The 27,453-nt window shown below is 44.6% G+C and overlaps 2 protein-coding genes across 6 annotated transcripts; both read right to left on the minus strand.

The window, feature by feature from the left end:
- Nucleotides 1–3,737: 3,737 nt before the first annotated feature.
- grk1a (G protein-coupled receptor kinase 1 a) lies at nucleotides 3,738–12,035 on the minus strand. Its single transcript, XM_035394073.1, has 7 exons — nucleotides 10,011–12,035; nucleotides 7,632–7,759; nucleotides 6,355–6,512; nucleotides 6,164–6,247; nucleotides 5,785–5,909; nucleotides 5,133–5,334; nucleotides 3,738–4,588 (listed from the first exon to the last, which is right to left on the minus strand). Exons 1-7 carry the CDS (start codon nucleotides 10,710–10,712, stop codon nucleotides 4,296–4,298), a joined length of 1,692 nt encoding a protein of 563 aa, XP_035249964.1. The 5' UTR covers nucleotides 10,713–12,035; the 3' UTR covers nucleotides 3,738–4,295.
- A 2,569-nt stretch (nucleotides 12,036–14,604) lies between these two features.
- tfdp1b (transcription factor Dp-1, b) lies at nucleotides 14,605–27,296 on the minus strand. 5 transcript variants are annotated; one of them, XM_035392768.1, is made up of 14 exons: nucleotides 27,179–27,277; nucleotides 25,954–25,989; nucleotides 24,503–24,596; nucleotides 22,667–22,733; nucleotides 21,526–21,558; nucleotides 20,318–20,421; nucleotides 19,401–19,522; nucleotides 18,806–18,971; nucleotides 18,510–18,656; nucleotides 18,183–18,251; nucleotides 17,934–18,085; nucleotides 16,873–17,039; nucleotides 16,412–16,490; nucleotides 14,605–16,143 (listed from the first exon to the last, which is right to left on the minus strand). In XM_035392768.1, exons 3-14 carry the CDS (start codon nucleotides 24,512–24,514, stop codon nucleotides 16,005–16,007), a joined length of 1,257 nt encoding a protein of 418 aa, XP_035248659.1. In that variant the 5' UTR covers nucleotides 24,515–24,596; nucleotides 25,954–25,989; nucleotides 27,179–27,277; the 3' UTR covers nucleotides 14,605–16,004. The 5 variants fall into 5 exon arrangements, with proteins under 5 accessions (XP_035248659.1, XP_035248660.1, XP_035248661.1 ...); XM_035392769.1 differs by having other exon boundaries at nucleotides 27,069–27,210; XM_035392770.1 differs by lacking the exon at nucleotides 25,954–25,989 and having other exon boundaries at nucleotides 27,179–27,296.
- Between the last annotated feature and the right edge of the window lie 157 nt (nucleotides 27,297–27,453).

Raw genomic sequence — 27,453 nt, forward strand, 5'->3', positions numbered from 1 at the left:
AACAAACCGTCTTTTCAAAGGGTTAAAGAGCAGATTGCTTGCCATTAATCCAGACATCAGCCTTTAAGTGTAAAAAGGCTTATTCTGATCCAGGTTCAGGTGCAAAAGGAACCCCTCAACCCAGTGGTGTCAAACTCGTGCCATGGAGGGCCGTGTGTATGCAGGTTTTCATTCCAACCAATTAATGCTGCCTTAATTGAGTCCAATTACTCATTCAGCCATATGCGTTTAACTGCATTGAAGCACAGAATATAAGAAAATTTTTATTTAGACAATGCGGGTCACCATAGACGTCGGGTCACCATTGTGCACAAACCTGCATCCCTAATTCAGCAAATAATTTAACTAATTATATAATCAAGATCTGAGGCTGGAATGAAAACCTGCATACACACGGCCCTCCATGGCACGAGTTTGACACCACTGGTCTAGATCAATGGTCTCCAACCCTGGTCCTGGAGAGCTACAGAGTCTGCTGGTTTTTGTTTTCACCTTAAAATCAGCACCCAGTTGAGGCCCAAGACATCAGGTGAGTTGAGTTAACTGTGTGATCACTGCTCTAATTGATTCACGAAGTGTAGAGTCACTATGAAAACCAGCAGACCCTGTAGCTCTCCAGGACCAGGGTTGGAGACCACTGTTCTAGATGCACACATCACTGAAACATTATTCTCTCTGCGTGTTGGGCTGTACCCTATCAGGCCAGTCACAGAGCGTTCTCCATCATTGTCTCCTGAGACCAAATGTCAGTGATGCAATAAAGTTCTGTTTTATTGAGAGTCTCAAAATATGGTGGGAGCAGAATTTGCTCCCACCGTATACTGACATATTTACTCGGTCAGTTTACAGTCTAGGTTCCAGAAACCTCATCATCAGGTCTGTTATGTCTTATGCATTATTTATAGATGATACCCAATTTTACAATCCAGTGAGGCAATTAGATTGTGAGACTGTGAATTTGAAAAGTCAAATACATTAGATATGAAAGCATTGCCTGCAAATGCTATCAGAAAATGTGGATCAATACAACATTGAACTGTTGAATTTGCATGTTGTGCATATTTGTGCATGCATGTGTGTGTGTATTATTATAAATCAGCAAGGCTTTCTGCATGCAAGAAACACTCCCTCAAAAGCGCCATATATATTGAAACAGCATTTTAATAATTTAATAATTGACGTACCACACTGAAATCGCACATTAAGACAAAGTCAAACTGAAGTTTAACAGCAGGCTGTGGCCTTGTTCAACACAGACATTTTGAATATTGTCTTTTGTCCTGCATGTGTTCACTTAACTGCAGTAAACTTTTACAAGAGAGCACATGATCAGGAAATTGTGTAAATGAATAAAACCTCTTTTTATGGAGACCTGCCTCCTTCACTATATGTGTTACTGTCCGTTCTTTGTGATATAATTTCTAACACTTGTTTAAGGATGTGGCAATAAATATGCAAGACCTGGCTGGACCTTAAAAGTCAATAAAATATTTTGTTATACTAAAATATTTTTATCATACTTATGTTATACTAGTAGTATTAGTGCAATGGGTGACGGGATATTTCATTGCATTATTTAATTAAACAATTTTTCAGCTGGTTTCCATAGTAACATCAATCCTTTGTGGGATTAAACGGGGAATAAACCGCTGTGCTTTTGTTGCCGTGGTAAATGGACCGGAAGATTGAGAGTGGTCGTCACTCTCAGCTTTCCATCACCCTAAGTGTCCGTACCTCCGCACACATTTAAAGCTTCCCCTCCTGAGTGCTTAGTGCCAATCCCAAAATAAAGGAACAGGCCCCCTCAGCCATACAGCGATTTCCCTCTTCACAGCTGCTGCTGTGAAAGTAAAATCAGAGGTGTCGGAACAGCCTCCACAGGACTTGACGTTTTTTTGTCGAAAATTTCAATAGAATTTTGTATAAAATTTTTAATCAAGGATGTATCTTAACAATCAAAAATCTATTTATGAACATTCACTTGTTCTTCGGACAAGTGTCCAACTTCAACAATAAAATGTTGCTCGAAACAGACCAATTAATTCTAAAGAGCCTTCCTGCCAGAATCGCTCAAATTACTAAAATTCACTCAAATTCCCAGAAAATGTCTATTGCTGCAGAGCACTGAGAAAACTATTCAATGAGCCTTTCTCCCTAGCATTAAACAATATTCATGACTAAAAATGAACATGTGGACTCAGCCACTTTAGCTGCTGTGCTACTCTGATAAATTTTAATAGCGAAATGTAAAATGTGCTGCATGCTAAAATAAGGAAAGACGCCCCATCTTGTATTTAGCCAAGGCGCAAAAGTCACATCATAAGCATACCTGTTATAGTTTATTTCTGTCATTTGTGCTGTCTATTGTACAGTATATCCATCAGTACATCTAAGGAATGGCCAAATTAGGTTTGTAATTTCATGGTACATGAGTAAGGAATATACAGTAAAATTCACAAAAATAATTCACAATGGAATAACACATTAAAAACACTAATGCACAAAAAATGCACACTGATGCACAAAAAAAAGGTCATAAAAATGTAACAATTTGTTGGTACATAAAAAGATTAAAACAAATAATGAAAAAAAAAGGTTTTTAAAAGTTGAGTTTTACAAAAGCCTTAAATGCAGCCTGTGAAGGGCAAGAGAGAGCTCCTCAGAAAAAGGCTCGCAGTTTTCCAGGCGAGATTAATGAGCCATCCAGTCTCAGTGGCATGGCCGTATACATGCTCTACTGTATATCCAAGATGTAAAAAATATCTTCAGGAGTTAGCAAGGAGTCAAATGTGACATCCAAGGTTTTTAGTCAGAGACTGGGCCTGATATGCAGCCGTTCTGGTTCATGTTGCTTTTTAGCATTTAAAAAAAAAGATTTAAAACTACAGAGGATTCATGGATAATTTCAAAGTATACTGTCCTCATAGAACCCTCCAGAACACTCAATTTAGCAAGTGTATTAAATACATGAAATATTTCCAGTCACCAACTATGTCCTCAATGTCTGAAGGCACCAGTCAGCACCAATATAGAGGGGGGTAATTAAATTTCTCAACTAATAATACATTTCCGTCTTGTTGTCTTATATAAATCACATTCGATGTCTGGTCCAGTCAGTTTAAAATTATATTACAACTTCATTGAATAAAAAATAACTGTTGATATCAGTGAAATGAATTAGTGTCAAAGGTTTCTGTCTCTAAGCACATCTCAGCAGATTTGATTTTGCAAAAAAAAAAAATACTTAACTTTATATGTTTATACGGTTGTATTTATTTCCCTTTTGTACAGTCTACAAGCATTTTTTTACATTTGCAGAGAATTGAGAGACATGTCGTAATGTCTTATATTACAATGGCAGCCTTCCTGCTGTGATTTTCCAAACAATTTATTTTGGAAAGGCAAACCAATCAGAAAACAGATTCACTAGAAGCGCTAAACGGATCAAAACAGACAGAGACTGAGGGTTATGTTTAAGGTTAGGGTTAGGGCTGCATACACTTGCAAGTACAGATAATGTAGCCGTATACATTTATACTATTCGGAGAATGTCGTTAATTTTAATTCAGAAATTAAACAATAACTAAACTTAAAAAAAAGTGAGGTGAGTTCACAGACATGTTGAATAGCATTAGGTCCACAGTGACTATTAAATGACCAGTATCATCGGTTTGCTAATTTCACTCACTTTTTGGAGTATTCAATGAGAGAGCAACTTCACACAAGTGCATACACACACACACACAAACATGCACATAAACAAACATAGAAAATGCTCTATTTCAGGTGGTGCCGTGTCACCAGTCACCACTAACAGTAACCTCTCACCACAGAACTAAACCGGAAAAGTAAACACTAAAATATAATGTAGAAAATTCCCCATCCAGGATATATGTTTAAAAAAAATTTAATATTCATTGTTCTGACAGCACATAATGAAATGTTGCTGAACGCAAACCAATTCATCCTGAAACCCAATCGGCCACAGCCATTAATCAAATGATACTTATTAAAATATGCGGAACAGTTCTATTGCTGCAGAGCACTTAGGAAACTATTCAATGAGCCTTTCTCTCCATAGCATGAGCCAATACTCATGACTAAATATAAACAGGTGGACTCAGCTACTTTAGTTGTATATTTAAAATTAAAGAAATGGATAGAAGAAAGCTTTAATCTGAATATAAGCAGCACGGAAACCATTCATTGTTTCAGAAGAAGTAAAAACCAGCTGCAGATCCAACTGCAAAATGAAAGTAACGGTGGGTTTCTATGGAGATGACCTGGTTTGACCCTTAGGAGACGCAGCAGGTGGAAGATTTGGGAGGCTGTTCGTAGATGGACTCCCGTCGGAGGTCATCGGGGACCCCCCCGCCCGCACCCCAGACGTTAAGCTCCCCAAACACGCCCGTCTCGATCATCTCCTCCTGCCAGGGAATGGCGATGTTCCCCGAGGCGAACTCATCGAAGAACTGCTTGTCGGGTTCTTCGAGGTTGACCCCCCTCACCGTGGAGAAAGCTCCCACTGCATCCAGATCCTTTGCATAGACTGTCTTAGAGTCGGGCACAAACGGGGGAGGCAGGATTCCTAAGGAAATCAGAGAACGAAAATAGTGTTCGAACAGACGCTGCCTTCCACCATGAAGCAGACCGTGATAAGATTGTTGGTGATAATAATCTACGATGAGATAACCAGTGTCTTAAGATAAAATAACATGTTTTTTTATTGTGTTTTTTAGGGAAATGTGCTGTGGACGTACAAATATAACCACGTAAACGGGCATGAGAAGACAGAGAATGAAGGGCTGCCAGGTTGCTTGTCCTGTTCAGGTGCTGTTCTAGCGCATGGATGGGCTCACCGCCTGGTATTGAATTCAGGCCACACCAGCACCAACTGTGGCCTGCAGCTCTGTGGGGCAGTGACCAACCAGCTCTAGTTGTTCTCAGCTTCAAACAGCCATTGTTCTTATCATCGCACGCAACTGAGCACAGGAATGAGTGTTGGTGGGTAGACGGTGGGTAAACCTAGTCAAGGTGGGTTGTATATGAGGACGGGTGGTCAGGTGATTAAGGAATGGGAGGACAGGTGTAAATAGAGAGTACAGGTGTCGGTGGAACAGGTGTGCTCGTACCTGCGTCCAGCTTGCGCCAGTTGATGGCGCTGAAAAACGGATGCGTTCGAATCTCGTCGCAGCTCCCGTTCCTAAAGCCCAGCCGCTTGTCCGGCTCCTTGGCCAGTAAGCCCTCGCAGAAGGACTTGGCATTCTCGCTGAACTTCTCTGGGTAGGTCACTGGGTCGTTGATGATGCGCTTCTTCAATTCCTTGCTCTCCACCTGTACAGATCAAAACCACGTCAGCTCACTTTACTGCGGCATCATCTCCAAGATCCAATTTACACAGGTTCACCAGCTACTTTAGCCCTTGGAATTATTACAACCCTCAAAGCCTACTATGTTTTTATGTATGACATGCTGGATTTATGTTCTAATGTATTGCAGTGTCTTACTCTGACCACAAGGGGGCATAGAGGTCTTGAAATGTCTGAAATGAAATTATGCAGGAATCCAGTTCAAAATCAATTAACCATTGTCCTCCATAACTGTGCAAAGTGGAACAAAGCCATTTTATCTACAACAATCAGTCAGATGGTTTCTCTCAGATTCTGGTTGGGAGGTGGACCTCTTGGGTACCTGGCTCCACCTGGTCACATTTTCATCCATTTTTATCTTACAGTGCCCTGCGCTGAGTCAGACAGGTCTTACAGACAGAGAGGAACCAGTCACCTTCTCCCCTCTCGATCTGAATGGACCTTTGGCCGCGATCATCTCAAAGAGAGTGACTCCCAGGGTGAAGTAATCCACAGAGTAATCATACTCCTCGCTTTTGAGGAGCTCTGGAGCCATGAAGCCTGGCAGGGTGCAGGGCGAGAGTCAGCTTTTTTTAAGGCCAAGACGGAGTCATGTTAAACTCTACCACACACTATTTGCTCAACATCTTCCTGAAAAAGTTAGTTTTCTGCTATGGTTTAGCCTCTGGCTTCCTGTCTAACTTTCTAACTCGGTTCATTGTCAGGGAGATTGTTTCTTTTTTTTGTCAAACACTAAATTAATGTCAGGCATATGTGAGTTACCAAAGTGCCAGACAAACAGGTTAGGTGCTCACCAGGAGTTCCAGCATAGCCTTTGATCTTGAACTGGTCGTCTTTCAGTTCAACAGCCAGCCCAAGGTCAGAGATACGGACATTGCCTTGGCAAGAGAAATTACACAAATGTCAGTCACAGATCACACGGAGCGCTCACAGGCTCCAGACAGTCTGCGTCTCTGTGCACGGATGGTCATGCTTGTGTAGATACCTTCGTTGTCCAACAGTACGTTCTCTGGTTTCAGATCCCGGTAGATGATTCTCTTCTTGTGAAGGTGCTCCATGCCGTTGATGATCTGGGCAGAGTAGTAGCAGGCCCGTGGCTCCTCAAATCCGGGGTTGTTCTCATCCACGTTGTAGATGTGATACCTGCCGTGACCATGTGACTTACAGCACCAATCACATCCGATCGTACAGCAGTAACACAATGACACCATACATCTGGTCATAAGAACACGGCTCCCATAACATAACTGATCTCAGGACTAAAGTGAACACACTGCGGCTTTTAAAATGAGCCTTTAAACGTCATTTAGTCCTACAAGTCTGTGACATCATTGAGAAACAAACTGACAAACACAAGTTTATGGCTGAATTAAAACAGATATACCCAGACTGGCCCAATTAAAGCAGATGAACACAGTGTACGCCTCAATTAAAGCTGATTAACAGTCTAGGACTCAAATAAAACGGATAAACCCATTCTATGGCTGAATTAAAACTGATTAACACAGTCTATGGCTGAATTAAAACCGATTAATCCAGTCTATGGCTCAATTAAATCAAATGGCCTACTGTGGTGGAAAGAGGTAGTGGGGGCAAAGTATATTTCTGGATGAATGTATGTGTTTAATAATCTAGTATGCTTAAGATGGATGAACATGTATAATGTGTATATGATGAGTTAAAGAATGATTAGAATGTGCCCTTGAGACAAAGCCAAAAACAAAAATACTGAAAATACAAAGAACAGGACGATAATTTCTTTCTGCTTCACAAAGATAGCACAGAAATTATGATTCCTACAAAAGCTTTTCTGCAAGTCTTAGTATAGGCTTTACTATACTTTACTATATATACATATATATATATCCTATTACTATTTTGTGAAGGGAAACAATCCTCTAAATAAAAAAGTTATATTCCAAATATCAGTATGTTATCAATGAAAGTTGTCAAAATGGCCCTGAGACCTACCCAATGATCTCTGAGGTTACTGATCATATGACTAGAAGTGAAATTCCAGTGAATGTTTCTTTTTACACTATAGTGGCAGACCACCGCCAATGTACAAAAGTGTCCCAGATCTGTCATATGCTATCTCTGAGAGTGGTATGGAAACCAAGAAGTATAAGTACATTTGATGTTGGGTGTTTCACCTAATTGAAAAATATGTTAGGTACCTACTTTTCTGGTTTGCTTTCTAGGTTCTCCTGGTAAGCGTGTGTGTGTGTGTGTGTGTGTGTGTGTGTGTGTGTGTGTTCTTACCTGAGGTCTCCCCCATTCATGATGGTCATAACGAGGCAGAGCTCCGTCTTGGTCTGGAAGGCGTAGGCTAGTGACACAATGAAGCGGCTGTGGACCCGAGCCAGAATCCTCTTTTCCACAATCGACCCCTACAGGAGAGACGGAGAAGAGCAAATACTGGAAAATACTGCTCACACTTTCACACGGGCACATGCAAGTGCGCACACACACACGCACACAAGCACACATGCACACACACATACACACACTCACAAAAGAGAGAAAACAGTGAGTGACAGTCATACCCACAGAAAGAGAGTGGTAAATGAGAACAGTGGCATATGCATATTACAGTTAATTGTGCTGAAAAGAAACATACTGTGATACAACATTTTTAGGGAACTTGAGTTTCTGAGACACTGCAAGAACACAATGACACAAATGTCTTTAAGCACTACATTTCACCAACACAGCATCCTTAAAATGCAACAGGGATACGTTCCATTTTACAATGTGTTGGACTTAGCTATTCATAAAGATTATCAGTATAATACATGCCAGCACTTAACATGGTGGACTGTGAACTTTGAGAGACGCCCTGAAAAATCAAGGTATCACAGACAGACCAGAGCAAAACTGAGGTGTCAGTGTATAACAGGTCAGACCAGGACAACACTAACCAACTATAACAGGGGTGTCCAATCTTACCCAAAGAGGGCTGATGTGGGTGCAGGTTTTTGTTTTAGCCCAGCACTCCCACACCTGATTCTACTTATCAAGGTCTTCAATGAAGACCGTGATTCTTAATTAGTTGAATCCAGTGAGGTAATGCTTGGCTTAAACCAAAAACCTGCACCCACACCAGCCATTTTTGTGTAAGATCGGAGGCCCTTGGACTAGAAGAACACTGATGTGCCAAGTTATCGCTGAAGGTTCACTGCAATACTGATATACCAGGTTATCACTGGTGTACCTGGACAAAACTATGAAAAGCACTGAAATATCTGGCAAGTTCTGACACACCTAACCATCATCTAAAATCATCAGAAGTCATATTCGCCTCAGAAACCAGCTGCACACTGCTTCACTTAGGTTTTCAACTGAGCTACAACTACATATCATTTCACAAAACTCTGTATTACTTTCCCAGAGATCTGAACCATCAATCACTAAACTACAGGTCAGTGAAGTTGACCCTTTAACACACCTGTGAACACCAGTATCCAGTGTTAACAATGTCCACAGTTCATACATACATGCTTTCATATATAACTGTGTTTGCAGCCTTTATATGCAAGGTAAAGAAGATGTGGCAGTGTAGCACAGTGGATAAGGAACTGGGCTTGTAACTGAAAGGTCGTAGGTTCGATTCCTGGTTAGGACACTGCCGTTGTACCCGGGAGCAAGGTACTTAACCTGAATTGCTTCAGTATATATCCAGCTGTATAAATGAATACAAGGTAAAATGCCATGTAAAAGTTGTGTAAGTCGCTCTGGACAGGAGCGTCTGCCAAATGCCTGTAATGGTATTGGACTGTGAGTCTGTGATAGTTAGGTAACATGTTCCACAGACACAGGGACAAATTCAGGACTGACTGTTCAGGAACGCGTCTTATGAAACAGGTAATCCAGGTGGCATTGACATTCCGCTGAATGTCACAGGACAGTCTGAGCGTATCTGGATCCTCACTGGCCAGGGGGTGGAGGCACATTCTGAGCACAGCACACGCTACACACAGAAACCACTTCGCACAGTCACAGAAGCACTGAGAAACATTTGTGTAAGACATCCATTGTTGTCAACTGATGTTCCACACATGTCCAGTGTCAAAGATTATTGTGAAATGATTCTTACAAATTAACAGTTTGGATGCATGCGTCCTGAATATCTACAGGGCTCTAACCTGGTCTTATTTTCCCGTATGAAGTACTCTACTGCATGTCTGGTGACAGCAGCCACTACAGACCCCTTACTGCTCTTTCTCTACCTCAGTATGTGAACCACACCATCAGCCACAGTAATACAGGCAGAGGCAGCTTCTCTCTCAGACATAGCCGTAACTACCACTGAGGACACTGAGGTCATGTCCTCAGTATTGTTTTTCACATCCATTTCCAAAACCTATGTTTAATTTCATTCTTTAGTGAGAGCATTAGCTACAATTCATTTTGGAGGGGAATGAACGGTCTTTAATATTTTCTCAAATGTTATGCCTAATCAAGAGGCATACGTACAGCAACACCTTAAAATGCATCCTCAATTAAAAGGAAAAAAGAGCATACATCTGCATAAGCCCCAACCCCCACCCCACCTAACCTCACCTCACCCCACCCCACCCCAGCTGAGTCTCTTGACCTTGGTATTGTTTAGGTCCTCTTTATACACCCCTGCTCTCTCACCTCATAGCCTTTCCTCTTCTTTAGCCTCTTCTTGTTGAGCTTCTTGCAGGCGTACAGCTTCCCCGTGGCTCTCATCTGGCAGGCTGACACCTCTCCGAATCCCCCTTTGCCCAGGATCCGGAAGTCCAGGAACCAGTCCTCCCCGATGGGCTGCTTCTCTAGCCATTTCCACTGCAGGAAGCGCTTGAAGTACATGGTCTCCAGGAAGAAGGTGTAAGGCACCTCCTTCAGGAAGTCCAGAACGCTCTGCAGCGTCTCCGCAAAGAGACAGTCCCCGGCCTCCTGCTGCCCCTCCTTCACCTTGGTGATGCCGTTCTCCGGCAGGAACGGGCAGAAGTACTTGGCGGACGGCTCCATGTACCGCTGGATGATCTTGGCAGCCTTCTGCACTCGGTCCTTATCCTCCGCGCTGTCGTATTCCTCGATGTCCTTCCACAGTCGGCTGGGGCCCTTGTACTCGTTGGACGACTCCAGGAACTCCTGGAAGAGGCGCTTGCCGATGGGCTGCTCCACGCAGACGGTGTTGAACTGCAGGTCTAGCGCCTCCCGCAGGCCCTCGCACACTGTGATGTGCGGCAGCTTCAGCTTGGCGAAGTACTTCTTGTCGCGGTTGACACCCGGGTTGGCCGTGCTGTCCATGCTGCCCCGGGCGGAGATGTAGGCCGAGTTGGCCACCACGGTGGTTAGACCGCCAATATCCATGGCGACGGGAGAGAAGAGAGGGTGTGTGGAAGAGGGATGGAGGACCTGTTCAGAGAGAGCGCATTCGAGCCCAGAGGATGAGGGAGAGAGCGAGAGGAGGAGGAGGGAAAGAGCAAAACAGGAAAAACCCCCAAGCAAGTATTGTATTCCTCTCCTAGAACGTGTTGGGATGAGGAAAATCTTCAGTAGCAGAAAGCAGACCGATCAGGGAATGAGTTCCACTGTCCACTGGCTCCATCAGAGTGTAAACTCAGGCTCAGCTCCCAGATAGAGGTTTATCTGCGTGACACACGCAGATCTACCTGACTCAACACCTTTCCATGAAATCTTTATCCTCTAACTCCATAATGCCTCCCATATTAACCACTAATGACTCCAAGCTGAGGCCTGGGCCTCTTGCCTGGTGAGCATGTTTTTTGAACCAAAGCCAACTTCAATGATGAAAACAAACAAAACAATAAATAAATCAACAGATAAGGGCAATACTTTCTTTTTGAAATGAAATGTCACAACAGTCCACTTTATTAATGTTGCTCCACATCTCATAGAACATAACTATGGGGTTGCAGATATTGATCCTCTCATTTTCCAATAATTGAAATTGATTTTTTAAAATTCAGAAAGGGGCTGTTCCAGATGATCTCTGCATGACCTTGCATGAAGCTGCACAAGGCGGATTGTGAGATGTATGTAAAGGTACGAAAGGGCAGAGAACGGGGGGAGCGGGCAGTGGACAAGGGGGGAGAGAAAGGTGTTTGTACTTCCTACTGCAGGCCAAATTCCTTTTAAAATCACCCAAATATGTTTATAGGTTATGATTTTTTTTGTTCTACACATTTATAAAAATTTATTTTCATTGTATAATCACGTTAAGAAATTAGTTGCTGCCTTAAAATATTAACAGCTAGTAAATACTATACTGCTCCTAATAACACTTTTTCACGCAATTCACGCAAAGGACCAAGAGTATAAATAGCCTGGTGTAGAGGGTGGGATGTAAGGTCTGGAGAGGTTGTAATGGGGAGGGTGTGTGTGAGGGGGGGAGACGGAACGTGAGTTCGGTTAGCAGTGCAGCAGAAGAGTTTGGGATCTGGTCATGTAACCCCAAGGTTGGTCTGATTTCCAGGCGAGGCACTGCTGTTGTACCTGTAAGCACATACCTCAACTGCTTCAGCAAATATGCAGCTGTATAAACTGACCGTGTGCAAGAGACCAGAAGCTGAGTAAGCCACTCTGGATAAAGTGCCTAAAAAAAGTGCATTTTTCTGTGACAGTATGTGTAAGGTAGACATTGTGAGGTGGCTTAAGAGACAAGTGCAAAAAGCCTGCCTAATATAGGTCACAGAGTAGCTCACAGAAAATCCTCTTTCAAAATTGCAAAATGGACTCCATTTTCCTCACCAGAGGACACCATTCTCACCGGCTCTCTGAGTGCCCTGCTGGAGACTGCACAGGGGGGTTAGCGGTCAGAGCTCTGGACACGGAGCCCCGGCTGCAGGTTTGAATCACAATTTATTGCTCGTCATAATCCAGCTCCACGAGTGTGTAAAAAAATGTCTACGACAGGCAAGTGCAAAGTTGAAGTCCAGATTATAATCGGTACAGGTATACAGCGGATAACTCGCATCTACCTCAGACAACCGGCTGTATTCATTTCAGAACGAGCAACGAACAAGCTTTCTCACCTGCACAAAATGCTCACACACACGCACGGGCACACACACACAGCAGTGTCCTTTGAGACCCAGAGAGGAAGACGGCATCAGCGCTGAGGGTTTATGGTTATGGGTTTATGGCGTGTGAACAGGAGATAACCCGGCATGTGAGAGACCGGAGCAGACTGTCCCGGGCTCAAATCCTGCATTCCCATCGCACCAGCAAGCCTGAATTGCCTGAATTTTGGATGCACATGTTGAATCTCCACTGCACTCTAAATTATTAAATGAGTGTGGGCATTAACTCTGTTTTTGTGTGTGTGAGAGGTATTTGCCAACAGAGCCACCATCTGAAAGACACCAATCTATACCAGTTTCATTGCCATAAGATAAAATCAGCAGTTCAGCAAGCCTTCAGCCTTAATCAGAGGATGGGAGTCACAGGACAACTTCTCGTGCCTCGTCCTTTTCACTTTTTCAAAACCACCCTTCAGTTTCCCCCTCTGCAAAGGGAGCGTTCCACTCATACACCCGCCCCCCCAGCCCCACCCACCCCCCACGACTCCCACTAAATTTACCACCCCCTCCATCTGCACGTTTGGCCAGACCACTGGCTTTCTTCCGTGGCGTTCTGACGCAGTCCAAGAGAAGACATCACGTGAGCAAACTGTAAAAACACCCATGCTCTTTATTAATAAAAAAACACCTGTGATATTCATTTAAAAAAAGGCCTGTGATCTTTAATAAAAAATGCTCGTGCTCTCCTTTAAAAAAAAAAAAAAAAAAAAACCAAACAAAAAAAAGAAAAAAAACCTAATAGTGGCTGCTTGAATAGGCAGAGAACTGTGGCCCCGTTGCAGCAAACGCAAGAGAAGCGTGTGGAGCGGGCAGCAGGCGGAGCCGGCGCTCACGGGTACGAGAGCCAGGAGAGACCGTCCCTCCCCCAGCTGTGAGGCGTGGACAGCAGGACCCGTGCTGACCCCTGCACGTGGAGCAGCAGTACCACAGTGTGACATTTGGTTTGCGTCGACTGAAGTGACGGGACAGAAGGCCAGCAACAGACGGCTTTTATAAAAATAAAAAAAACATTTTAGATGATGTACAAAAATTAATATTATACAACAGCCCATTTTTCCTAGTCTTAAAACAATTCATACACACATTTCTCTAAAACGATAAATTCTATCCCCTAAGTCCATTAAAATGATCAGGATTGTCCCATAACAGATGCACCGATCAATGAGAACACAACACATGTAACTAAATTATTTTATGATGCGCATGTCAAATTTCAGATGGAAGGATAGACAGCACTCAGCCTCCGAGGCTCTGATCCTCGCACTGCGCCACTGCAGTCCACTCAGACCACCTGACTGCCCACGTTACAGGACTGTAGGAGGCCAGGAGGCCAGGGGCCTACATCTGATAACCCATTTTCTATTGCATCCTTTGACGAAAACTAGCCGTGAGTATTTTACATGACTTTGCAGATGCAAGCTGGGGTGTTGCATTTCCAGCAGCATTTTGCCCAACAGGAGCCGTTCCAAGCTGTACCGAAGTGGCTAAAATGCCTCGAAGTCTGCAGTAAATTTAGAAAGGAAATCATTTAGAGGGCCAGCTGTATTTGAAAACCAATGCAGTATCCAACATTGTGATCACACTCATTAGTAAATCAATAGCAGTTTTACGACTTCGGGAAAGCCGACCAAGCGCAAAACAGCCAACATGAATGCCAAAATGGCGTCCTTCTCAGGCAAATCCTTTCCGTCTTTGGCCTCGCGTAAGTTCATGCCATCAGACCACCAAAATGGACAGAAGCCTAACACAGCATTCCCATAAAGGCTTGTGGGATGGAAGCACAGGCTTCAGAATCTACAGACACTGAAGTGCGTATGAAATAAATGTGAGTGCCACATGACACACGACCACCCCATTCCGGGCCAAGCGACTCGGAACACAGACAGAATGACGGGCGGTAAAACTGAGAACGAGCGTTGGGCAGTGAGTGACACTAACGGTGAGAAAGGCCCCACCCACGTGTGCTCGGCACAGAGCTGAAGACCACAGTGTGCGGCCCTCGCAACCCGCAGGCGGGGATTTGTGAAGGGCAACTGAACACAGACCAGTTCACTGCCACGGGGCCAAACCCCAGGACAGGCCCACAATGCACTTCCCCTTACACAGCTCCACATGCAACAAAAATTTAAATAAAAAAAAAAAAAGAGGAAAGAACTACCTGTCTGTCCAACAACTGCTTTATAAAATTCTTTACAATATTTCAGAGGACAAATCTGAGTTACAAAAAACCTTGTTAAAACATTCCCTATATTTAATTTTCAAACTTATATTAGATTACAGAAAAGGTACTTGGAAGAGTCAGTACATTTTTGTTTTGTTTTAAAAAGGAGCGACATGAGGGTAATCCTGACAGAAACTCAACCCACAGTTACTTTTTAAAGTTGACTCTGTTAAGGAAACAAAGTGACATTCACTTTTCATTTCCCCACCAATCTGTAGAAAGCCAAATATTCAACGGCTTTCACCGAACAGTCTTTTCATGCACAAAAGCTTGTCCCGAAATGCAGTTTTTGTGTGGGTTCGAGTTTACCAAGACGTCCCTCGTTTGTACATACTGTAAACAGAAATGGGCGGGGCTGAGAGCCCGGGGAGGGGCTCCTCTACACATCTACTCGTCCCGAAATGCTCAACCGAGTCGCGAAACATAGCTGCCCACAAAACATCAGGAAGCCAACCTAACTGAGCAAAATGAGATCAAAAACCTGCAATCAATCGTCATACAAAAATAATGTTCATCCAGGCAAAGGTTGAGCCTCTTCTGCAGCCAGCTCAGAGATTCATTCGATTCGGCCCGCCTTTGGATTCAGAGATTCTCCAATTCAGCAGGCTCTCAGATTCACGGGGATTCTGCTTTCGGCCATCTTGTAGATTTAGCTTCTCGGATTCAGCCTCAGAGGTTCAGCCTTAGAGGTTCCATCGCCGACTCAGCTTGAAGACTCGTACAGGTTCTCCGACACAGCCAGTTCACAGATTCAGTCTCTGTTTTAACAGTCTTTGGGAGGCGGCCATCTTAAAAACAGCCTGGGTCGGTCACGTCTGCGGTGTTTCTCCACATGCCGTAACCAAAAAAAAAAAAAACAAAAAAAAAACCCCACAAACAAACGGGAGATATCTTTACTACACACGCATGTCATCACACTACAGATTTCTCCCAACAACAGCTGTCGGTTGTTAAGAGGTTTTGGAGGGAATCCTTTGCGGTCTTTCGCTTTGCTGAAAGATGAAGTTCACTATGAGAGCTCAAACCAGGGGGCACTGCACAGCGGTTTTCATGGGCACCGATGGGAGGTCCTGAGCCACGTACTCCAAAACATCAAGTTCAGGACTACAACTCCCATCAGGCCTTGATTCTGAAATCAACCCACACCCCCATAAAGCATACACAAATATTTGGGAGCTATAGATTATTGGTTCCCAGCTTGCTATGGTATCCATGACCTTAGCACAGAGGGAAGGAGGAAGGGGAGAAGGAGAATGGAGAGAGAGAGAGAGAGAAGGAGGGGGAAAGGGGGTGGGAGAAGACTGCTTGAAGGAGTATTCAGGATGGGGAGAGATAGGGTTAATCTTCGTCATCGTTCTCCTCGTAGTCATCGTCATCATCCTCATCGCCCATGTAGGACACGGGGGTCTGGACCCGCGAGCCGCTGTAGTGCGACCCGCTGGAGCTGGAGGCCAGCGTGCCGTCTGCCCCGCTCTCACTGCGAACACACAAATACACACATACATATACGCATAGGCACGCACGCACACACGCATATACACACACGCGCATACATACACACACACACGCACACATACGCATACACACACACGCATACGTACACACACACACACACACACACGGTGAAAAAAACAAACATGCATGCACAACACACACAGGCAGTCACAGCAAGCCCATCTTCAGGAAGTCAGGAAGAAAAACTGAGAACACGTCTTGTCCCTGAGGAGGGATATCAGCACACTCACCTGCCAGTATGGTAGCGCCCCCCATTGGAGGAGGATCCCCCCGTGATGTAGACATTACTTATCGAGCCCTGAGCCATTTCTGCAGGTTGGAGAGGAAATACACATTTCCACAATCCATTCACTCTACACTCCATTACAACCAGGCACAGGACAGTTCAGCACGTATTCATAGCCAATATTGCAGCATTAGTGGCACAGACGAGTTGCAGGTCATATCCAGGGTTACGCATGTGTAACATTGTCACCTCCAGTGGAAGTACAATTTATAACACAATAACATGCAAACACTGTATGGCTCAACTTATTCTTTTTTTTTTTTACGGTGTACAGTTTTTCTTGCAGCCACATAGTTCGACAGGGCTAACGATTACGAAGAATGGCGAGCACTCTTGGGCTGAATGACCTGTTCTCGTCATCCTGCCAAGTCATGTGGGGCGGCGCTATGAATCATGGGAGCTGACCTGTGACGTAGGGCTCCAGGGCTTTGGGCACCAGGCTGCGGGCCATCTTCAGGTCCTCCGGGGAACACTTCCCCACCTCCAGCCCGCACGCCATGCCCATGCGCTTCAGCACCTCGATGTCATCGTGGATCTCGAACATGTTGTCAAAGTTAAACAGGTACTCGAACCTGGGGAGGGACGGGGACGGGGGGGGACGGGGTTCGGTTAGAAGGGCAAGGCCCCTGGGGCATGTCGTTCAGAGCTCAAACGCCACTCACGCCCACAGATCAATGTCAGAACCAATCAATTCCTCTCATTAAAACAGCGGATTTTGGCAAGAGGTCACCCAGCACACCAGCCCACAGCCTCCTCTGGGTGATTAGCATTTCCACGTAATCAGTTATCGGACGTCTCTCGGAACAAGAATGCAATGGTTGGCCTGAGCTCACACTTGTGCTGCTATTCCCCCCCCAGTATGATGGTTTCAGTTTCCCATAAATGGTCAGTTAAGTTCAGACAGGCGGTTATGTTCATTGTGTCTTGAATGGCTAACAAACTGCAATTTCCTTTCACTGAAAGATAATAATCCCGCAGTATGAAATGGATCAAGCTTGTTTGCACCTTCACAACACAGCTCCTGCGAAAATATGTATACACAATATTGATCAAGCAATTCTCACGCAGAAGCAAATGAAAATCAAGAATCCATTAACTCAATATTGGCTAATGCAGCCCTTATCACTCTCTCTACTCAATTCACTAGGCACAGGCCCTAGAACACGGCAGAAATCATAAATCACAACAGAAATATCTATGTAACAATAAAAAGGATGTCCTTGAGAACAAAGCCCAATTGCAATCCATCCCCAAACACACTCACACACAGGAATACAGAAACAAGCACACACACAGAAACAGATACTCGCACACACACAGAGACAGACACTCGCGCACACACACACAAAGACACACACAAACACAGGCACACAGAAACAGACACACATACATACTCACACACACACACACACACAGACACACAGACACACAGACACACACACACAAAGCTAGCTGTGGTTGTTTACTTGTCGTTGGAGATGCTGCAGTCGATGACGGTTTTCTTGCTGGTGTTGACGATGATGAAAGGTAAATGAATGACCGAGTTGGGAGGGGGGGGCCTGTTGGCCTGCTGCTCAGCCTGCCGGTTTCGCTGGACGAGATTCTTAAAGGCGATTTGCTGCAGGGGCAAAACACAGTCAGATATTCCACCAATCCCCTAAAATGCATTCTAAACGCAGAGGTTTCCTTTCCAGAGTCCCAACACAGCCTTTTACCTGTAAAATGAGCTCTTGTAACTGAGACTGTTTCTGCTTGATTCTTTCAAGCCTTCTTTGTTTCTCCACCTGAAACAAACACAGGAGGTCACAATGAAATGCACGTCTAAGACGGGCCACAACTGACATCACTGACAAACAACATCCCTGCAACCAATTAATTCCCCATATTTAATACATGATAATTCTCCCATGGAATCAACAAGCTGCTTTAAAAGGTAGCTCTAGGTCTGCACTTTTCTACCGGTGTGTGTGGGGGAACGCTGTGGTAGAACGGGAACGCGTGCGTGTTCCGGATGCGTGCGCTTTGGATCGGACTGCTCTTGCCTCCAGGTTCTGGCACTCCTGGGCGGAGTTGGTGGGAAGTCCGATCCACTTGATCTCCTTCTTCTCCTTGGAGATTATGTTCATGGCCATGAGCACATTGAGCGCGTCATACACACGGCGCCGGATGTTCTTCTGGTCGTACACATGCTGAAGGGGAACGATCGGAAACAATGCCGTTACATTGAGCCAAAATGGAGGTAACAGACAGGAGCCAAAATGGAGGTAACGGACAGGCACCAGAGAGATCGGGCAGCTGTGTTATTGGAGCGTTCGTGAGACTGGAGGCGTGGCCTCACCGGGTCAGCGGGTGACACGACGTTGTCCGAGGAGCTGAATTCGGCCACCAGCTCGTCCGCCACCTCGTTGTAGGTGGTGACGCCCTTCCTCTGCACCTTCTCACACACCTTCATGGAGAAGTGCCTCAGGCCTTTGCCATTCTTCTCCCCCTTCTTACTGCGCTTCCTGCGGGAAACAGGAAGTCAGCCACGCCCGCACTAGTGTCATATCCAGCACAGGAAGTTAATGAGTACCTGCCACATCATTGGTCAGTCATGGGCAAATCTTTCACCATTTCAGCCAACACATGCTAACCCCTAAAGACCAATGGAATCACCTTCTATAGATCACTGAATGAAACAAAGACTAGGCGCAACACTCCGCAGAAAGAGATTAACATTCAGCCCATTTTATTTTTTAAACTTCCTGTTTTATTTCCTGTTGTACTATCAAATTAGCACGTCCAGTGATAAGTATAACCTCATCCCACCCCTGACATCCCCCTGACTGTCCCATACCTGAGGAAGAGGGAGAATTAGGCATTCTACTCCCCCTCATTCACCAGGGAGGATGACCTGGGGCAAACTGACCCAGATGTGACCCCTCCAAACTCACCCGGTGGACCAGGGGGAGGAGTCGGGCGGCTGACCGTGGCTGAGGAACTGGGCATTGGGCGTGTGCGGGCTGCCCACCAGGATGGTATTGGAGCCGCTGGGCCGCTGAGGAGTGCCAATCACCTGCAGGGCGACACCCCCCCCCGCCCGCCAGCTCATCAGCAGGGCTGCAGCTTACACATGCACATTTACATTCACAATCACACCGTGGCCTCCCGCATAAATTCACCTGACACACGCCTCCACATATACTGATTTACAGAGATTAAACCCCATGTAATATTGCATAATACCAGGTCTCTGCAGAGAGAAAGGGAAAAGGAGAATTGATGGCGGGATGGGGGGGCTCCAGGGGCTCCAGGCGGGATGGGGGGTGGTGGAGGACGTCTCTGCGCTCCTGCAGGAGCAGATTGCCCTGGCGGAGGCCTTCTTTCATTAATAGGATGACAGGCGTAATCCTGCTGACCGCAGCGTTTGTTAGAGGCTTAGTCCCAGGTCACCTCGCACAATGTTAATAGAGGGCTTTATCGCCACGGAAACGGGAGGGCACGTGGAACCGCAGTGGACTGGCCCCATACCTGTGCACCTGCCCCCTTACATGACCCCGAAACTTACCCTGCGCACATGCAGTGGTGCTCAGTAATTGTGCAGTAATGTAGCAGAGTGGTGCTCAGTGATTGTGCAGTAATGTTGCGCAGTGGTGCTCAGTGATTGTGCAGTAATGTTGCAGTGATCGTGCAGTAATGTTGCACAGCGGTGGTCAGTGAGTGTGCAGTAATATTTCACGGTGGTGCTCAGTGATCGAGCAGTAATGTTGTGCAGTGGTGCTGAGTATAACGTTATAACAGTGCTGTGGTGGTGGTAGGTCACTGTCTGCTTGAAGCCAACATGCCTTTGCTAACATGGCAGCAGACTCACCATGTGGGGCGCTATGTTGACGTTTGATGGTCCAAGTGTTTTGGGCAGCAGTTGCTTCCCCAGTGTGAGGGACGATGGATGGACAGTCACCAGTGACAAAACTCCTGAGGGGGAGGAGCAGAGAGAAGGGAGCGGTCAGTCAATACAGATGTACAACTGACATCAGGAGGGGCGTTGCCAACACAAAGCTCCTTCCTGCTGCAAAACACTTAATGCTTACACTTCATACATTTCTTATATAGCAGAGCAATAGCTGCAATGAAAGCTTCAAATGCTCATTTAAAAAAAATGATTCAGAGAATGTGTGACCAGAATCCCACAGAACAGCCACTGATGACCTCAACAGATTGAACATTTCTGCCCAGAATAACTGGGGATGAATTACAGGAATTAAGAAGTGACGAACATTCCTACTTCCCGCCCAGGGTGTGTGTGTGTGCGCGCGCGCGTCTGTGTGTGTGTGAACAAGCGGTCAGTCACAGCTGCTTGTGTGAAACATACCATGGACAAGAGGAAGGAGAATCATGAGAAATGAAGTCACTTTGTGAGGATATGGTGCCACCTGCTGCCGGAATTAAGTCTTGCGGTTCTGGTGACTTTCGTAATCTACCCATAAACCCTAGCACTGGAGTCCACAACCAGAACCAGTGAGTCACATTTTTGAAGTGCTACATTCTATAAGGCACAGGCCTATTTGCCCATCCTATTTACCAACAATACTATTTCTATTAGACATAGGAGATAACACAACAGATATTTTATAATTGCCAAATCCCATTTGAAAAGGTTAGCACTGTAACAGGCATAATTTTAAGAAAATACAACACTTCATCATAGTTCATAAAAACAAAAACAACGAGGATTGGATTTATTATTTTTCTTTTCAATTTTAAACCAAACCCTTTTCTTCAGATTGCACATTATCTGTGTCCAGAGAGATAATCTACCAATATATGCTCTGCCATCAAGCTGCATTCTACTGAACTTGCATCAACATGAAAATATGAATCTGCTGACTCACTCAAACATGTTAGAAAGAGGCGGAAAGCAGAGCAGTCCGGTCTCAAAGGATTTTATAGGACTGTTGAAACCAAGCATACATTCATTGAATTGTAACCAGCTATTCCGATAGCCATCTAATAAAGAGGAAGCATTTCATCGTTCGCTAGCACACAGCGTCTCCCCAGTCAGCTTACACATCAACTTACTGGGATTTTCCACAAAAGTGACCAGGGGATTTCCTGACAGAAAAAAAAAGAGTCTTTGGTGCTCCGCATCATTGACCCAGCACTTATGGTCACACATAGGGTCAGCATGGAACTACCCTAAACTGGCCCCTAAAAACAGGCAAGGGATAAAATGCTAGGCAAAGCTGCTGCTATTTTATTTTTATTTTTTTGCAAGTATAAAACTGTACAATAGGAAGACATCACAAAATAGCAAGAAGGATGTTATGTTTGTGATCTCCCTCTTTCCATGTTAATCTGAAAACATGAAAGTTGTGATTAATGCAGCTATAACATAAAGTGATGAAACCATTTACAGCGTAAGGATGAAATATGTCAGGTCTAGAAATTAGCCTTTATTAGGGTCCCAAGCAGCGAAGCTGGTGGAACCCTATTTTATCTTTTAGGATTAGGCCTATTATTATTCTTTTTTTTCTCCGCTAAATGTGTCTGAGGCTCAGCAACCATAAGTCCTAGAGCAACCAAATTTGGTTTTGATTTTACTTTTGTTGTGTTTGCTGACGGCACTTTCACATTAATTTGTGTGTGTGTGTGTGTGTGTGTGTGTGTGTGTGTGAGAGAGAGAGTCATCCCACTGATTAAAAATTCCAGGCAGTTAATGTTCTGGATGAAGTATGGAGTGAGCTGCATCATCATTTTGGGTGGCTTTGATCCAAAAACAACCTTGGGTTCAGGGTGGTCACATTAAACCCACTACCTGGCTTCTCCCAGACTAGCTCCCTTCCATTTCACAGGTCCATGTGATTAGTGATTAACTAATATTCCTCTGGAATCAGGACTGAGCCAGGCCTGAGGTAAACCAGCCCAAGTCATCTGAACACACAAGGGTCTTCATATGAAAGAATCATTCCAACATCACAACTTCCTACAACTGTCAGAAATTAACCAAAAAAAATAACCTAAAGCACTTCAGCCAAGAGTTGGAGAGGAAACGGTAGTGTCCAATCGATGTTCATAGCAGGACAAATGGGACACCCCCTCCCCTCCCCATTAAGGGAGGGAAACGGGTTTAAACCCAGGGACTGCCCCATCTTCACCACCACTTCCACCAGAAGCACCAGGGGTTACCACCAGTACTGCCGGAAGTCAGCCTGTTGCTTACCTTTAGTCGGACTGAGATTCTGGTCGATGAAAACCTTCAGTTCTCCATTGGCTTCAATCAGACCAGCCTGGGGACGTGACAGAACAGCCAACAACTCATTTCACCAGACTAACAAAGCAGTTACCTCATAATTAAACCAACAGCAGTCACATTATACATCCAGACACCCCATTACCCCAACAATTCAATACTAACTCAACACAAATCAACAATGAAGGCCTTCACCCAAAGTTCTCCACTACCGACTTAACACAGTGGTGTTTGGGAGGCCTACAGCCTCAACACAGAATACAGCGAGCAGAGACAGCTGCAGCCAACGGACTACACCCCCCACCACCCACCCACCAACCCCCAGTCACCATTCCCCTAAAGTAGGTCAGTTCAGTGTGTAATCTGGTCGTCGAGCTCTGCAGCCAGATTATATTGGGAATGCCCGTGTGGGGGCAGGGGTGGAGCTGGGAGAGGAAGGAGAAAGCCCCCCCTCAGGGGAAGACCACCCCAAGCACAGAAAGTTCACCCTCTCAGTCATTAACAAGGGCTACCAAAACAAGAAACAGTCACAGCCCTCCCCTTTAAGGCCTCAAACACAGGGCTGTAGCGATCACTCACTGATGGAGTGACCATTCTTACACACTGATCAGTCTGTCACCACAGAGGGATCCAATCAGGCTTGTCTGCATACTGTCCCCCACGTGAATGCATTAACACCGGCTCTCTGACATGACCATTAACAAGCCTCCCATTCTCGAGAAAGACATGCAGCAGCATTGAACTGGGGGACTACTCTAGTCTACTCTACTACCCTATGAGCAGCAAACTCACCCTGACCTCTCCCCCTTCTCAATGACCTATAACACTGCCCTTTTATTCCTGTATAGCTCATGCTAGTAGTGGAGTAAGCCCGCTAAAGGCATGTTGTCCTGCTGTTCTAATTTCACTCTTTTATCGCCTCTTTAGCAGACCAGTGAGTGTCTCTAATCAAGATAAAACGTCACTCTAGCCAGGCTATTCATTCAGAGGGAACCTCACGCTAGTCCCTCCTAATGCACCCACTGGGGACATATGGGTCTGAAACCGAACAATGTTAAATTGTTTCATCTTGCTAATGTAGACTACGTCTACTATACACTTCTTAACCTTCTACTGCAAAGAAAGAGATGCCTGCACAGATAATAACAAGAGGGTAGAATATTGGTCCCAGGCCTTAGAGAGATTACTTAAGAGCTCAGCCCTGGAGCTGCAATGCTGGTAGTGCCTGCATTGGTCTTCTCAAGATGCCCTTGAAAGAAATGTCAGGGCACTGGCCATTTCCCTTCTCTCTGCAGAGAAGCAGGCCTTCGGTGCATGAGGGAAGTGCATCATGCAATGTGCAACTGCTTCCTGTCACAGGAGTAATTGTGTATTTTTGATCTGTTGGGAAGGAGTTTGACAAATAGGCTTTCCAGCAATTTGTATTGCATATGACACATCAACACCCATTCATTTTATTCATTTGGGTTGGCAAATAACATCCAAACCTACCACTTTTCTCATGCCACACAATTATGAACAAAAACTTTTTATGTACTGCTTTGGATATCTATTTTCTACAGTGCATCTTATAAAGAATTACAAAAATACAAAATCAATTGTGAAATAGTCATTACAAACAGTGCAACCAGTATGCTTGGGGTTAGGTCCAACGAGACGTTTAGATACAGGTACAGATACAGGTTGGATGAGTAACGTGCTTGAAGCTTTATGAAAATTAAGATGAGTGGGTTCTGCAGAGATGGCTACGAGAAGACCAGAGCACTGCAATACACACCACCCCTCTGTCCCTACTACTGTACTCACATCTTTTGCCATGATAACCAAATCCTGGGCGAAGGGAGGCGATAGTGTCTTCTGAGTGAAGAGCAATGGTGGAGGATGTTCAAGACGGGATCCCCTGTCATAGAGAAAATGAAAGCAAAGGTCTTACTGCGTGATGCGGTGTGTCACAGACGCCTACTCTGAGATCGTGTGCAGCACCGTGAAAGAACTACTGAATTACTCCAAGCATTAGCATGAGGCTGGACTTAACGTTAGCCACAGCATAAGGTGTGAGGTCAGCTCCGGCCCATAAGAAGTTTATGAAGTAATATGAATATTGCTTGTACGTTCGCTCCATTAAGAGTGGTTTAAAAAGAAACTGGTCCCAAATCCGCATGGTAAAAAGTCATTAATCGGATTTTTTTTAAAGTTACTAGCTAGCAGTAATAGCAACTATCCACTCGAACACAAATTAGAGAATGTTAGCAGTATCCGTAAACATGAGGTGAACAGCACCAAACGCCAAAGCTGAATAGGTGCAAGTTAAAAAATGCTGTTTCCGTGGCTAAAAGAAACAAAACACAACGGCGATTGAAAATGACGAGAACTTGGCTGGAGCACAAGCCAAGAACCGACCGCGTTCACGTTCAACAAAACAAAAGTACAATGTTCTGTGAGCATGCACAGTAGAGCTCCATTCATTGACCAGCGGGCTGTTCACTCTGCGTGTGACAGTTTGAGTTACTCTCTAGGGAGAAACACTACAGTAGGCCTCAGGTTGTTTTCTTGAGTTTTAGCGATTCCTTTAAGTACGAGTCAAAATACAAACGACTTCCACAAAATATTCACTCCGCATCCACGAGAACGATTTCAGGGAGCAAAAGCGGATTTCGCGTCGAAAGTATAAAAAATAAGTTGCAACATGCAGCTAACGCTACTTTGTTCTTGCAGCGAGGCCTGTCGGACTGCAGCCAGCATCTCCTTCCACTCTGCACAAAGCACCATATCCATCACCATAAAGGTTTAATGTCCGAAATACAACGATAAACTGTTTGTACGCATATTTTATGAAATAATTAACACTACACCCAAAATTTAGATAAGCAAGTTTTCTTCATTTACGTGCCATAACTTTTTGATATGTATAAAACTGGGCCTAGCTAGCTAACTGGCTAGATGAGACAAGTGTGGCTTGATGGCCACAAAGAAACTTGAGCAGAACAAACTTGGCATGATCGCTACCAACAGTTGCACACTGCTAGTTATTGAAAAGCTGCTAAATGTGGTAGTTAAACTTATAAAAATACTGGTTGATCAGTAGTATTCCACCGAGAAACATTTATAAAATACGCGTGATTAAAATTACAGTCGGAAACCAATTTCGTGAAATCATCCCAACTCATTCGGCTTAGTTAGCTAGCTACATACTGTGCATTTTTTCACAAAAACGAACAACGCTAAACAAAATTAATGGCAAAATGCACTGCACTTACAAATGCACACTCCAGTGAATTCAGTCTCCTCGCCTCCTGTTTTTGTTGGCAGAGTGGAAAGGGGAGGAAGAGGAGGTCTAAATCCGTGCACCAAACAGGAAACAAAAACTACACACAAAACAATCGTGATGTTTCTAAACCTAACATTTTTCCAGTTTTAAACATGCGACGTACTACATAAGCTGTAATCGCGGTGATTAATGTCCACATTAGCTAACGTTAGCTATCCAACTGCCGGTGCAATGGCTAATCACTTCGGTGTTGCTTGCTGGCGATCTCACGTCGACAAAATGGATGCTTTGCAATTTAGCCAAATACAACAAGGCATTTCCAACTAACAAGCTATTTTGGCGAAAAGTTTAAATAATTTACAGACATGACAGGTTTGTAGTATATGATGATATCTATGCAGACGTGCATTGGTGTGATCAATTAGCATTAGTTATGATCTTAGTTAATGCTACGGGCTGTGCCCTCCTCTGTAGAATATTAACATTATAGCTCGTCTGAGATGGTAGTGTCTGGCTTGGTCACAAGCGAAAACCCCTTTTTTCCGTACGTTGATTTCTTAGCTAGCTAAAGGCAATACAATGCAACATTATATTATTTCAGTAGCGCAATACTTTTAGAGAGGAATTAATAGCAACACTAGGGAGCTAACTAGTTAACGTTAGCTTGCTACTCCTCATGGTCGGGTACACTTGATAGGGTCAGCCATTTTACTTTGAAAGGCAAACCATAATTTAAACATAACTAGCTAGCTACTCAAATCAATATGATGGTAAGTTTATAAAACCCAAGTCAGCAAGCTAGCCAAATAGTTAATAGGGACATTGATCTTTTATTCTACTACGCAAGAACATTTAGCTTAAAATGAGGCTGGAAAGGAACCTTGTACCTTCGGCTGATCAAATCATTGCGAACTCGAGGGCCGTTGACATTGCGTGAGAAACTAAACGTCACCCACAAACGTCCCAGCCAATGTTGTGTGGATTTGTTCTCATAAACCTGGCAGATCTAGCAAGTCCCAACCGCTTATTTTATTTTTACCCTAAGTCAATTAGCCTGTCAAAATCGTCCCTCGTCCCACAAAGAGAAACATGGGAAGAACGTACTTGCTCAAATCAGACGGCGCATATCCTCTTCATTGCAATTAAGGTTTGCCTATAAAAAATTGTCAATATATGTCCAGCTCGTGAATGTTTTCCTTTAATGTCAGTATTACCTGCTTCCAAGACAGGCAACGGTCTCTCTCTGCCGCCGGTCTACCGCCGCTTACAGCCCTGTGTAAAAGCTCTCTGTCCTGCTCGCAAACCGAGCTTGGCGGTGTCCAAAAATGAAGACTTCCTATTGGACACGCATGATGTGATGTCAGTACGCTCTGCCTTTCTGGCCACACCTCTATTGCTCTCTGATTCATTGGCGCGCTACAGCTTCCTCTGCCTAAGCCTCTCATTGGTCATCTGAATTGTCGGTAAACATCGGCATATGTGAATCTTC

The sequence above is a fragment of the Anguilla anguilla genome, chromosome 15, assembly GCF_013347855.1.
Source record: "Anguilla anguilla isolate fAngAng1 chromosome 15, fAngAng1.pri, whole genome shotgun sequence".
Taxonomy (NCBI): Eukaryota; Metazoa; Chordata; class Actinopteri; order Anguilliformes; family Anguillidae; genus Anguilla; species Anguilla anguilla.